The sequence below is a fragment of the Varroa jacobsoni genome, unplaced genomic scaffold, assembly GCF_002532875.2.
Source record: "Varroa jacobsoni isolate VJ856 unplaced genomic scaffold, vjacob_1.0 scaffold_707, whole genome shotgun sequence".
NCBI lineage: Eukaryota > Metazoa > Arthropoda > Arachnida > Mesostigmata > Varroidae > Varroa > Varroa jacobsoni.
In genome coordinates this window covers 106,354-121,297 of record NW_019213609.1, presented here as the reverse complement: position 1 = coordinate 121,297, position 14,944 = coordinate 106,354, and the positions used below count along the sequence as shown (strand labels likewise).

At 39.1% G+C, this 14,944-nt stretch overlaps 1 protein-coding gene across 1 annotated transcript; it reads left to right on the top strand.

Annotated features, from left to right (window-relative positions):
- The first annotated feature begins 2,365 nt into the window (after positions 1–2,365).
- LOC111262850 (uncharacterized) lies at positions 2,366–9,091 on the top strand. The gene is made up of 4 exons (XM_022837436.2): positions 2,366–2,448; positions 4,051–4,251; positions 5,849–6,356; positions 8,555–9,091. Exons 2-4 carry the CDS (start codon positions 4,078–4,080, stop codon positions 8,734–8,736), a joined length of 864 nt encoding a protein of 287 aa, XP_022693171.1. The 5' UTR covers positions 2,366–2,448; positions 4,051–4,077; the 3' UTR covers positions 8,737–9,091.
- Positions 9,092–14,944: the final 5,853 nt, after the last annotated feature.

The window sequence follows — 14,944 nt, the reverse complement described above, 5'->3', positions numbered from 1 at the left end:
TTTTTTTACCGTCTCGTTCAAGTCTTTTCACGCATATCCGTACTCAATTGAAAAGAGACGTCGTTTGAACAAACGAGGTCATTCTCTCGAACCTAGAATGGAATTCACGTTCCGTAGATTCAGCTTATCATCCGAAATAGACCTTTGGAGTTGAATTATGCAATGGAGCTTCAGGTTTACCTAGGTCCCGCCACCAGCTGACCAGCTTATCGTCACGTATGGCTTTTTAGATAAATATCTTGTTTAACGAAAGACATTACAAACTATAAAAATGTAAATATAGATTAATTAAATGTTACTTGACAAATGATTGATACTGTAGGCATGTTAATTACGATAGCCTAATTAATGAATGGCAATATTGATGAGACTTTTGTGAATGTTTTGGTTGGTAGGACTATTAGCGCTTTTCGAGCAGGCAAAATAGGTGTCCTGAAAAAATCTATAGACATACTATGTGAACATTGGATTTAGCTGTTCCTAAGTGCTATGCCACTAAGTATGTCATTTTCAAAGGTTCATGCTTTAAATCGCTGGGAAGGAGTAATCCTTTCGGAAATCTTTTCGGAGGAGAACTTCCAAATTGGGTGCTTTCTTTAAGATACTCTAGATTTTTCCTAGTATCTTATCACAATATGTTTGTCGTTAGGTCCTTGAGAGCTTAAATTTAATTCGTAAATGCTTTCAAATGCACTTTGTAAATAGTAAATAATAAAAGTGAGCCAAAAAAATGCCAACATAAGCTTATTTTAAGTGAATGCGGGTTTTTTTCTTCCCAATATACTCGAATAGGAGGTAATGCGATAATTAGCGATGTATATATATATAATATAGCGGTATATATAATATGCGATCTTACGAAGATCATCTTCACTAGATGTTTGGGGTTTCAGATTTGCAATTAAAGCTAGAATAGTGTTGGCAGACACATCGATTAATAGTTACGTGTTGAACTTATGCGCAAATAATAATGGCGGAAAAAAGAATTATTATTTTACAATGAACGTTACCATGATGGGAAACATATAGAGATAGTGAAGAGTATGTATCCGTATTCTTTCTCAAAATCATTAATTGCCAGTGTTTACCTCATGGCGGTACATTTTAATGCGTAATCACTAACTTTATCCAGGAACTAGCAGGCGCATCCGCTAAGTTAGTGTCGAAATAACTAGGTGGCTCCGTCCCATGTAACAATTATAAGCAGATAAGGTTTGCTTTTGGTAATTTATACCAATGATACGCAGAGTTACACAACTCTGCGTATGTCGACAAATCCCAATTCCAATATATGTAAGCGTGCGAAGTTACACGTTCTATGTGTAATGTCAAGTTAGCTGAATAGTAGGCCGTTGGATGGCCTAGAAACTTAGCTGGAAATAATACACTGTGTTCGACAAACGCAAATGGGCCAATTTTGAGAAATAACATTGCGCATGCTTAGATCAAATAGGAACACCAAGCACTCGTTGTAGAAAGAGGAAAAAGCATGGTTTAAATACTTGCCTACACCTGCCTGTCGAGAGTGAGTCACAAATGTTGAGGCTCAAAACCGTAAACAAATAAGTAAGTCAGCGACTTAACTTTTCTGCAGTATGTCCGTTCCGGCCGGTTTCGCGCGATGAAGGTGCCGGATGCAATAGGTGTGACCCGACAGATACTGAACGCATTGTTCCATCTACACGAGAGGGGTATTTTACACCGAAATATCGTGGCTAGTACAGTTTTACTTAAGCCGATATTAGGTAAGCATAATTTAAGGTAAGAAAATTAAGCGTAATCTACACATTTATGTGACACAAACCTCGAGTTTGTGTGTTATGTCCATTGCGTCAAGAGGAGCCCAGCCACACCCTGAGGTCACTAACCATGTCTTCTTTCCACTTAAACGACTGATCAAGCTTTATTGGGATCTAGCAGTAATTAAAGCTCCGGATCGGAGTCAGGTGTTTGAATCTATTAGATAATATGCAAGTAAATTTATCATCTATTTTAGGTGAATTAGGTACGGGCCGTCCATCGCTTTTCGCACTCCTATCGGGATTTAGTTGTACCATCGTGGTTCGCAAGACGTCGCGCAGGTGCAAGAATGTCGTAATATTAGTCTCTCTATTGCGTAGCTTTTTGTACATGTAATAGCGAAATGCTTGCAACAAGCGTTGAGCGGTTGAGGCTATAGTGCATAGTGCCCGTAGCTTGAAGTGACTTTTTCGATAACCAGACTTCGAACAAACGCTTTTTGATTAAAGACATCTAGGTTCGTGGTTTCCCTGAAATTTTTTGTCTGTCACTCTCGTGAGGTTACTATACGTACAATGCGATAAATAAGAAGTTTATCATTTGGTACTTTTTCCAATGTAGTAATGCCTTTGCAGATGCTGCTCACAACCAAACAATGAAACATGTGGCTTCAGACCGGCGACGTACGCTGAGAACCTTAGCGGAAAGGTATTAAACAGATTTTGTTATCGGGCTTGGACGTTGAGTCGGACTGTTTATATTTTGGCATCAGCTTTTGCATATGTGTGTATTAGCATGCGTTTTTTATGTAGTCCCTAAGCTTCTTTTATAACATCTTCTATATCTTATTTCGATTCTTCTAACCGTGCACTGGTTATTTTAGGAGCTGAGGGGCCGAAATTTCTTTTATAAAGCTCATAATTTAATTAACATGCGTACAATTCACAGCGACGGTAGCATTTCTCCCTCGACTTCAGCCTGCAATAAACAAATGCGTTTCTTAGCTTTGTCTCCCTTTTTTACTACTTAACAACCGATTGAGCTCTTTCATCGTAACTGGAGTCAATTAGGTAGTTTCGCTTTGAAATTACCTTATTTCTCCCCATTCTATTTTCGCCATAGACCTTTGCTTCCGGACTACAGCTCTGGCAATACCGCGTAAAGCTTGCTGATTAATACTACATTACTGAGGATAGGGTTTCAGTTCCAGTCCTCCGCAGAATGGTTATTTTCATGGATTAATCATATATATGTAAAGATTTACATGGGCTTGCTTTTCCAGCCATAGGACATTGCATATAAGTCATTTCCAGCTGATGGCACATCTTGTCTGTTGGAATGAAAAATAGCATATTGAGCCCATCAATAAGGTTTAGTAAGATGTCCTAGCGGTTACATAGGCCGCTATTGTCAAAGCGTTGAATTAGATTTAACGATAATATACAGGTTTGTGAAAGACCGTTTTTAGTGTACGCGGAAATATACGCCAAAGTATACCCTGCTAATATACTGGTAATGATATTATACGATATAATAAGGTATTCCGACGCATCAGTACTATTTTTGTAGCACTTAATTGTTTAAGTCATTTTACGGTTTTCGGCACACGTGTACATGAACATTTTCAAATTATATATAGTGTATGCTCAGTTTTTGTGGAGCTCGGCTTCATCTTGTCGGCTGGCATCATAACTTCTTTCTTTTGCGTTTTATATTACCGAGATACAGATTATTACGCAGATCACTACGAGAGCCTGAAAAGTCTTCATTGCAACATGAAAAATATTTCCTTTCTTATAATTTAATGCTTTACTAAAAGTTTTAATCAATGCCTTAGAAAAGTTTTAAAATAAAATCATAGATTGGGCTTAAGAAGGACTTCCGCGCAAAGAGGCCGAAGGACTTTGGTTAGAAACGAGAAAGCCGACATTTCTTATATGAAAAATTAATAATAGAGCTTTTTTTTGTCGTAGAGTTTTTATTGAATATGGATTCTTCTTCTTCCTTCTAGCTTACCTTTGGAATGCTTATGTTTCTCTGACATTTGTCGAGGGCATCTAGGAGCGCTCGAAAAACAGATGAAAGCCTTTTTACAGAAGGCTTCTTATTTCAATCAGAAGGTCGGTTTTCAATTTTTTTTTTTAAATGCAACAGTTGACTGTATTGCACGAACGGTACTAATTTTCACGATCAGTCTATGTGGCACATCATTAAATTTCGTATAGTCATAGTAGCAGTCTATGTAATTAATAGCAGTCTACCTGTATTTTAACTAATAAATATAAAGTTCGTTTTCGGCTGGGCCTGCAGATAGACTCCTGGTACGTTGGTGTTCTAATGTTCCACATGGTGACGGGATATCTACCATCAGTTCTTCCAATGGCTCACCGCCTGTCCGATCAGCTCGCAGCTGCTGCACCTGGTGAGTATGTGCAGCTGGCTATATCGTTGGCCAATGAAAAGCCACTTGAGCGGCCCAACATATCCGATGCCCTCCAGGAATGCACCAGGGTAACTATCCAGGAACGTTTTCATTTGGACCATTGAAATGGCTCTGAATTTATATAGCAGCCTGCGGAAAGCCCCTCACAGACCATGACATTTTGAATGAAATATGAATAGTTGTATATACAAGTATATTATTGTTCTAACGAGCATTTAGTCAAGCCGTAACAATTCATAGATCTAAATCTATTTGTTATAACCCGTCTTAGTATATATCTAGATTAGATATAGTCATGGTACAGCATAGAGCATAGCATAGAGGCTATTGGTTGTAGGTGAAATATTTGGGTAAAGAAAACAGCATGAAGGAAAGAAAAAAGTTTTTTTTAGTAACCCCCCATTTTTCACATAATCCCGTTTTTCCAATCTCCTTTCGACGCATTGTATTACGTACTGATGTAATGCTCATTTGCATTGTTTTAGATTTTGTTAACGAAAATGAGGGACAAGCGGGAAAAAATGGGTTCATATAAGGCGGGTTTTGCTTGAGACACCGTAAACGCATACTTTTCAAGCTATATACTGGATGAATGATCGTCAAGCCATGCCGCACACGCCAGAAAGTCTATAGTGTCACAAAATAAGACCAAATTAAAGTCACCGACTTGTCTTCAAGTTTACGTAAATGCGTTCACCGCATGTTATTTTTTCATCATTGTCTATCTATCATCCAGTAATATATCGTGACCTCTGTGTATAGTCAATCTCATTCGATTTTCGTGTTCTTCAAGTTTGGAGTTATATGCATATTTTCATTGATCTAAGTAGTTCATTTCCAAATTGATGTATTTAAAAGCTGGTACTGGTGTAAATTGAAACACCCTATGGAAGGGGTAAGTCGAGATACCTCGTGACTAGGCATTCGGGGCAACTGTTCCGACCCGCTTCGTGTTTTTTGTAGTAGTAGTTAAACTATTTTAAACTAAGTAGACCACATTATAAACGATTCGAACATTTAAGAATACGAAACGTGACCATCCTTGTTCCAAAGGCTAAACATGATCCGGTATACGATATGAGTAGTGCTAGGTTGACAGGTGCGATCACTCGGTAATATGTCGTAGCGCTGCAATTATTTTAGTTTAGTTTTTGTTGTTTATAAGTTGTGAATCTTCATATAAGACAACAAGCCCGAAAAAGCTACGATGGCAACTATCTTAGGAATATGATGACACGTACTCGTTTTGCGGTAGTACCAGTAAACTTCATTAGTCAATCAATAATATAGTAATTATTAATAATAATAATAATAACAAAAAGTCGCGGTGAACTGATTTCGAAATATATGCGGGGTAAGTCTCTCATAACCCATACCATATGATGCCTTAATTCACTGGACTGAATTGAGATACTTTATTTTGGTAGTAATTCAAACGGGGCCTGTCACATAATAGCCAGATAGCAGGACGATTACACCATACCAAAGTCGGATCAGTATATTCCGTACGCCAAATTTTGTAGGCCCTCAAATACTTCATCCTAACTCACTTTCCCCTATATTGTCCTTTGTTCTTGTCGGGTTTGCAGTGTGAGGAATGTGTATCTATTTAATTTAACTATACATGTTCATCTCACGACTTGAATGGATTTTCATTATTTCCAGGTGTTGAAGGTCATTTGTCCTCAAGAAACTCGCATCGAAAAAGCTTTGAAGCCTACGGGAACTACACCGAAAGAGTCTCAAAAAATTATGAGAAAGCCCGAAAAACTTTCCAAACCGCCAGAAAGCTCTTCGAAAGTGTTGGAAGCCTCGCTACCAGAAAAATCAACGAAGGTGTCTGAACCTCTCGCGGTGCAACTGATGGACCTCACAAAAATGCCAGAAGCCCCTTCAAAAAAAGCTGTTTTGGCTATAAAACCATTTAAAAAACTTTCCGAGACAGTTGAAACGACCACTATAAAGCCTGAGAGCATAAAACAAGCTGAGGACAATATAATGGATCAACCCCAAAATGTCATATCTATGTATCATGAATCTATGAAACGATCTAAAGGTCCTATAAAACAATTTGAAAAGCCCCCGAAACCATTGAAAAGCCCCTCGAAGGAATCAACGAAGCCATTAGAAAGCCCCACAAAGGAAGTTATGAAACCATCGGAAAGCCTCGCACGTAAGTCCCAGCGTCCAGCTATTGAGCTCCAAAGATTTTCTAAATTACTAAAGAGTACCACACTAAAGTCCGAAACTTTCTCTAAGTTGGCGGACAATTTCACAAAGTCTCAGGGCATTACTAAATCTATGGACAGCTCCAGAGGCAAATCCCAGACCTCTACTAAAAGTATAGATAGCCCTACTGGAAAGTCCCAGGGTCACATTAAATTGACGGACAGCCTTACGGGGAAGTCTCAGATGGCTGCGCCAGAACCCGAGCACATGAAACATTCTAAAGGGGTTTCTAAACGCCATGAAACGTTGGGGGTACATCCTATAAGCAATGCGAAACAACCTGGATTGTTTTCAAAAGAACCTCAGAGTCTAGTAAATGTATCAGAAAATGGCAAAAAATTGCTAGTGCTAACAAAGAAACCTGAAAGTTCAAAAAAACAACCGAAAGTGCTCGAAAAACCGTGTCAAAGACCTAAAAGACGGCTTCAAAGCACCGTGCAATCGATGAAAAGCGTTATTACAAAACCTTTAAAGCAAGTTTGTTCAATAACGTCCAACGGAAATTCCCAGAATCTTATGAACATAATTGAACACTTCAGGAAACAATCGCCGAATCTCACAAGTCGATCTGAAAGACTTAAAAAAAAATCGCGTGACAGATCGCGTGACTCTACGAAATTATCGGAAAGCTCAAGTGAGATGTCCCCAAAGGCAATGGGACCATCTGACCGCCTAGCAAAAACTGGGAATCGTAGAAAAGTAAAGAGTCACAGAAAAGCCCTCAGCCCTCAGAAACAAGTTCAGCCAGCTCCCAGAAAATCGCAGAACTTTGCGGAATTAACGGACAGACCTAGCAGATTCTCCAAACCAGCTAGAAAATTACAAAGCTTTAAAAAAATTCGAAGACGCTCAAAACAATCTGAAAGATCCATAAAAAAGTCACCAAGCCCTGTGAAATTTGGGGTAGCACGGAAATTGACGGCTCGAATCGGAAAACCTGAAGCTCAAAATGAAAAATCCCCAGCTGCAATAAAAAAAACGGATATTCGTGTAGGGAAAGTGCAATATCTTTCGAAAGCAGTAAAAAACTCCGTAATAAAATCTCAAAGCTTCGCAAAAAAGTCCGTAAGCTTAAAATTGCAGGATTTTACTAGGGCCTCAAGCCCGTCCGCAAAATCTCGAGATTTTATAAGAAGGCCGGGAAACCTTTTTATTAAATCTCGGAACTTTGCAAGAAGAGCTGCACACTCGGCCATGAAGTCTCGGGTTTCATCAAGAAAACCTGAAATCACAAGCATAAAACCTCAAAATTTTGCTAAGAGCAGCGAAAAAAAGAACATGAAATCTGAAGGCCTAACAACATTTGCCGAAACACCTAGTAGATCTAATAATTCAAAAAGATTAACTGAAATACCGATAGGGCAATCTCCGAGTCTATCAAAGTTGACTACCAACCGGAATGGAAAATGTGCAAATTTGATGACAACCCCCCAAAACACTACGAAATGCAGTGAAAATTTTGTGGGTTTTTCTGTAGATGCAAGGAAGCAATTCGAGTATACCTTGAAAGAAGGTAAATGTTCTATCCCGAAACAAGGAGAAAAATTCGCGAGGCAACCTGAGCGTGTATCAAAAGAAGCTGAGGAGGTTTCAAAGTCTGAGCAGGATTAAAGTTCATAACTGTTTAGTCCAGAAATAATCGCGCATTGTTGATCATCAGTACCACACACGTTTAGTACACATGATTATTATACATTTTGAAGGGGCATAAGAAGGAAAGGACCGTAGAAACTACGCACTTCAGAGTAAACAGACGTATGAAAATTAACAAAATTATTGTGCATGTATCTGATACTTAACTAGTAATGGTACTTCTAAAAAGAGAAAAATCACACATACATTTATAGATGCTCGGAATTATTCGTCCGGTACAGCCGTTAAACACATATGATGCCCACTTTTCACTCGTTTTAGATATAACCTATGGCCTTTGCAACGAATACGTTACATATAAACACCCAAATTACTAACTAACACTTTGCATGTTAGTCGAGATCGAGATTCTCGTTTCTACTCAACGGAAAGCAATAACATCTACTATTGAAATGGTAGATGTTGTTATTGCTAAAGTATCCATTTGGATTTTGGCGTCTTGCGTTGCTTTAAAAAGGTGTCTTAAATCTATTTTCTTTTCTCACGCAGGAGAGCCCGGTCGCTCTGGTCCAGCTTTACCGAAAGCCAATTGCTCAATACAATACTACATCAAAGGCTCAAAGGAGCATAAACTAGGCCGACGACTATTATGTATAGGTTATCAGTTGACGGAAGAAGTTCTGACGTTTGGGTTTGTAGGCCCTCATAGTTGTGCGTACGCCACAAGCTGACTACCAACTTTGGTCAACGAGCTTACGCCTATTCACCAAAGCGTGTGGTCCCCACTGTCATAGATTAGAATGCAGTCAAGCCCATCTCAAAGACGGTTACGGTGATTGCAGTCGCTGGCACCATGAGCAGTTAGTAATAAATAGAGGCTACCAAGCAGACAAGCATACTTTCCAAAGTAAACTATGAGAATCAGTTGAGCAATTGAAGATAGCCTTGGTTGACGCAGTACTTCAAATAAAGGTAGGTGCTGAGCCTACGCTGATATAGTTGCAAAGGTAAAAGTAGCATACTTTCAAATTCGAGCGTTTTCCTTTGAGAAATCGCTCTTTTAGTACCTCGGCATTTGTAATTAAATAAAAGCATAATTTATAATGATATTATAATATAATAAATAAAAACAATTTATTTAAATTAACCCATATTACTTTCTTTCAGATTTTATATCTTTCTTGTGCAGATAGGGACACGATGTTCATGAATTTCCAATATTTAAGCAGTTCGTATTTTGGCCGTATTCACAGCAGTTCTGTCTCGTTACGCACCTCACATCCATTTACAACAGTTATACACCTCGTATCCTTTCAAGTCGCGGATAACGGGAACAACTTCCCCTGCAGAAATATTATTTTACAGTTTGGGCCATTTCCGCGTTATCATGTTTTTGCTAAGCAGTGCGCTTTTTCGGATATTAACGAATACTCATAAGCTACTTGATCGACGTAGGCTATTTTAGAGTGCCATTCAAATATAAATTGAAAATATTTTTTCAAGAGTAATATATCTACATAATCCGATCTTTAGCCCTGCCGAAACTGATACTGACCAATTCTCAATTTTTTCTTAACGTAAAGTTCAAATCAGCCCAGATCTTCACTTAGCAATATCAAGGGCCGATAGGATGGAGTCGCTTGTGCCACCAGATTATCCAGTCGGGGTCCCCCAGGTCGAGTTCTCCACCTTCGCGGACACGCTAACTTCCTGGATAAGAGTATGATCTTCTCGTGTGTTTTCTAGATATAGCAAAGCATTGTCTGCCATGTTGCTCAAGCCGTTCCTTTTTCTTTAAGAGTTACTTTGGTGGAGTCTCACTCGCTCTCCAACACTCCCGTGATCAAGTATCGAAGCATGTTGACTTCTTTATGCTGTTTTCTAAAAATAATTCCTCTTGTCATGAGATTTTCGCTAGTGGAGGTGAGTACCTGACAGGTTGCTAATGTGTCGTGTGTGTAACGTAGATCTCCGATAAGGCTTTATTAATTTTTTGAAAACACCTTTGAGACGCTTCGTGACATACGGGGGTCTGTGTGAGGTAGTGTCTGCATTCTGTACAGGGACGTACAACATAAGCCTATTTGTACCTTCTGCTGGTTCTGAAGCAAAAAGCATGCGCTTTTCTTGAATTTTTAGGTTACAGGGGATAATGCCTGCCAGATTTAAGGCCACGTTTTTTCTAACAGTGCAGTTGGATCGGATAACCCTTCAAGCAAACATTTGCTGAGTACTTCTAAGTAGCTTCTTGACCGTGACCTCCATAGGTAAAAGTGGTATCGAAATAGGTGCCCCGAAAAGCGCGATCGACTCTGCTATTGCTGTGCGAAGTCTCCTCGTTCTCTCCTATAGACTATTGATTTTTGTCAGTATTCTGGTAATTTTCGTAGAGACTCCGGTCGCCTTTGTGACAGGTTCCTGGATGCTGTGCACTGCCCCATTGCTTGATCGAGTTAGATACTTAAGTATCTCGCCGTTCTTGCTATTTTCATTTTCTTCCCATCTGAAATGAGAAGCTAGCGTTTTTTTGGAAATAAGAATTATAAATCTTGACTTTGCAAAGGCAAAGATAACCCTTGTCCTTTCACCCATGTAAAGACTCCTTTGAGAGTCTGGTTTTCTTTTCCGGGCTTGAGCTGCGTCTCCTGCATGGGCAATGATTTTCTTTTCCGAAAAAAAATTGCTTAGCCTTAACACCCCATCATGTGCAAGGATATACGGTAGAGGATTCAAATAGACTACTGCAAAACCCCTGCCGCCATAGGAAGGACAGTTTCTCCGTTGACAACCGATCTGTCTCACGGGTAGTTAAAAGACCGAATATATAAACTATTTAGCTAAGGACGGGTCAGCTCTATTAGCGCCACATGTGGATATGATTCTGTTGACAATTCCACTCTGCACTCATTCAATATCATCTGTGTCTACTCAAATAGATACTCAGATACTCGCCAAGCGTCGGGATAATGATAGCATCCAGGAATCACGAGTCTTCTACAGAATCTGATGTAAAATTCAAGCGTTTTGAAATAAAACCACATAAAAAGATATTATCTATTAGTGATGTAATTTATTTAAGTGCTTTTTATAGGGATCGAACTCAAACTCCAGCGTAATTGTAACTTCTAGATGTTTCATCGAGCTAGCCATAGCAATGATCATGTTAAACGAAGTTAATTTACGGAAGTACAAACCCGTACATTTTTGAACAGAGATAAATACTCCACATGAACACAGCGTCCACTGTCTGCGGAAGCAATGAGCGATCGCCCTCACGGTCAGAAGGACCGTGTAGGTTCACGTGATGAGCACCCTATGTTGAGCCCTATGTTGAATTGCAGTTGAAAGAGGACCCTATTTATTTCGAATAAACATTGGGTAAAAAAGGACTGAGAAGGCTCTAAAACTGACCATAAAACTTATTTGGATATAAAATCCTCCATTCGTCAAATATGATTCTATCCAGGTTGTGGAGCACTGATGAATTCTCAATTAAATAAACTTTTCAATCAATAGCTAACAACTGACGCGTTCTACAATTTTGCCAGAACTGAAAAGACTACAGTTAAATATCTCGATGATTTTGAAATATTTTCGCTGCTAGGCTTATTGTAACTGACTGTGTTGTTATGGGCTTATACTTCGCTTTGACGATTCATGTAGATCGGTATCAAAAAGTTGCTCCGATGCTAAATTAGCTAGTAATGAAAAATATTTCGTCTTAAACTGGGCAAGCTATGGACTTTCGAACTGCCTGGTAGGTGCCCACTAAGAATGTACACTCTTTTGCGGACCAACATGGTCAATGAAACTTAAAGGAGATCGGGGACAGACCCATTCGTACAGGCTCGGATCATTATCATACAGAGGGGCTCGGCAAGAAAAAGGGCAGGCTTCCCACGAAAAATAGATACCACATGATTAGAGGCGAACTTAAATTTGTGGAAAATACCTTAAGCTTGCGAATGATGGGAGAGGTTTAGGAATAAACACCTACTTGTACACAATGCAAAAATTTTCCTTCATTGAGGCGCCACGGTAAATATAGACGAAGCCACAGAGGTCTTTAGACGCTTAAACATTCGCCAAGTCATCGGAGATTAAACAGTTGTCGCCTAGCCCTAAAGACACGATAGCCTCCTTATATTTTGCTTGTTAGTTTTCGCATCAGCTATATTCCTTATTTCAGTGTGTATGCGGTTGCGCAGCTACGTATGTTGAGTCCTTCCTACAAAAGTTCAATGTGAGGTTTGATGACTGTTATCGTAATGATCGGGGCCTAAGGACCTGACCTGACCGCCAAGAGATAAGTTAGACTTAACCAAATCATTATTACACGCAAAAAATGAATTCCTTTTTCGGCGTCGGTAGGTTCCCCCAAGTCAACAATTACCTTGAATGAAGCTCCTTCATAGAGCACATGCGCAAATGAATTACAGGTGGATTGTCGATGACAGGAATGAGCACTAACACTAACGCTTTTGTTGCCTATGTTTTAACAGTGAGAGCTAACCGAACAGACTGGGCAACTTGGAAGGGTTCCTTGGTTTTACGAAGTTCGAGAAATGGCTTTCTTAGAAAAACGCACTCTATCTGCATTCTATCAAAAGCTAATCAGTGTTGTGGAAGTTAGTTTCCGTATATGAATCAGGGCTCTACTGTACCACTTGGATAATTCTTTAACGGATCATCAATTGCACTGAAGGCATCACGACTCCTCGACCCGTGCTCTCGCCGAGAGTACTATTAACAGTTGCTGAATGAAGGCTCTCTGCCAAAAATACCACCATTGACCCACTTCCCCATAAGCCTCAGAATATCTGAATAGTAGAGACGCTCTGACCGCACGAGTGGTCACACCTGGCAACCTTGGAAAATGACCACGCATTAAGGGGCAAATATTTAAAAACACTTCAACTATTCGGCGATAGTTTTGTGACATTTAAGCAAAAACCTGTTAGCGATCGCAAAACATCTTGATGATTCGCGACTGAGCGGAGTTTCGCTACTTGGAAATACCTGTGACCATGCGAGTTTCGGAAAGCCAGACGCTATTGCTGTATTATTTACTTTACTGAACGGCATAATCATAAGAACGGTCATTCGGAAGTTAAGCGAGTTCGTCTGTTATCGAGGGCCCCCGACGTAGCCTCTCGATTGCCGACTTCTGAAGTCTCGTCCGCAGAGACGACGGCGGAGTTTGACTGCAATTGCGTTTAATACTGGCTCTAACGCACAAGGACAAGTTAAATATCAGTAAGGGATACTCATACTCGGTGTTTAGTTATATTGGCCGTGTTCTGAATGAATAGTCATTGAAGTGCATGCAAAAGACTTCATTACCTTTTCGCAACTGCGAAAAATCTGAGCTTTTCTTCTTTCTGAACAAAAACACCTACACAGATCATATTGACGTAGTTCCATGGTAAAGAGACATCTTTTTATCGATTAGAAAACAGAGTAAACACCTACGTGGGCAACTACGTTGAGGCGAAACATTCCATTTTATTGCAGCGATTTTTAATGGGTGTGCAACTACAACATTTAATATCCCCCGTTAAGAGTAGGCGGGCCTCACGAGGCTAGAAATGCAAAAAAAAAAACACCTCCAAAGAACGTGCATAATCTTACAGAGTTGCGTCCTCTATATCAAAAGGGGACAATTATAAAGTAGAGTTCGGATTAAATATTTAATAAATTACACAATACTAAATGTAGTCGGCTTCATATTTTAGTATTCTACTCTTTCTCCGGGTGAACATATCATCTCGATTGTAGTTGTTCCAAGAGATCGTCTAGTTTTACCTACGTATATCTAAATTGTCCGATAAATACGAAGATCCTAGATCTATTAAATCTATATTGCCACACGCCGAATGAATTTGGAACGTGCTTGCTCGAGGGTTTCAATATGTCGTTAAAACGAGACTGCCAAGCTTTGTAGTAGAGTTTATATTTGGGTCAAGCAAAACGCGTAGGAATATTTATAATAAAAAGATAATGAAACAATAAAAGGTAATACTTTGTAGTATAAGAAGCCGAAGGGACCGAATTGCTCATCTAATGTGAAATTATAACTCAAAGTTTCTGCTACCAGACCAGGGGAATGATAGCTCTATTAAGAACATACTGATGATAAAATTTTGAGCACAGAAATAATCATATTCTTCTGCTTAGATTTTTAAAGCACATTAATTACGCCCCATTCATAGACTGAGTCGTTCCTCAGCAAGACAAAAGAGACGGTATAAATTGGGATTAAAAGGATCTGTGTTCGAAGTTCCTCTACGTGCAAGAAACAAAGCGTCTGTTAAAATCAAGGAAAATAAGTGTACGCATGCGCCGTACAAAAAAACTAAGGTGCATACAGTCGGCGTTGCAGTTTAAGTTTATCCACATGCCGTGTGACTGTGGAGCTTGCTTTGGTAAACCACATTGTGCCTTTTATGGCCCGTAGCTAGTTCTCCAGACGACTTAGGATTGCTAACATTGCTTTTTTAAGAAAGATAAATTGCCGAGGAATATAACTGAAAATACCAACATTCGGATATAAAATGCGACATTTTCTTTTAAAATATCGAAACGATAAAGTATTTTTCACCGTTTTCATGTTTTTTTTTTCTTTAGAAAGTTGAGCCGAAGTGAAGGACAAGAGGAAATAGATAATATTCTTATATATGATATATAAGGCTTCCATTAGAAAAGTTTTCGAAATATCTAAAAATCTCCTCTTTTTTTAAAAAAAATATTTAAAATCTAACAGCACCGATTCACCCGATTTTCAACGATTATTATTTACCATTTTTTAGGAGGACGTGTCGTATTTTGAGATGTGCCATGTACAGGATCATAAAGTCGACACACATATCATTTATGTTCGTCACATAATTAATGCAGAATTTCATAGCTATACCGTGGTAATATGCTTCCAAAATTTCA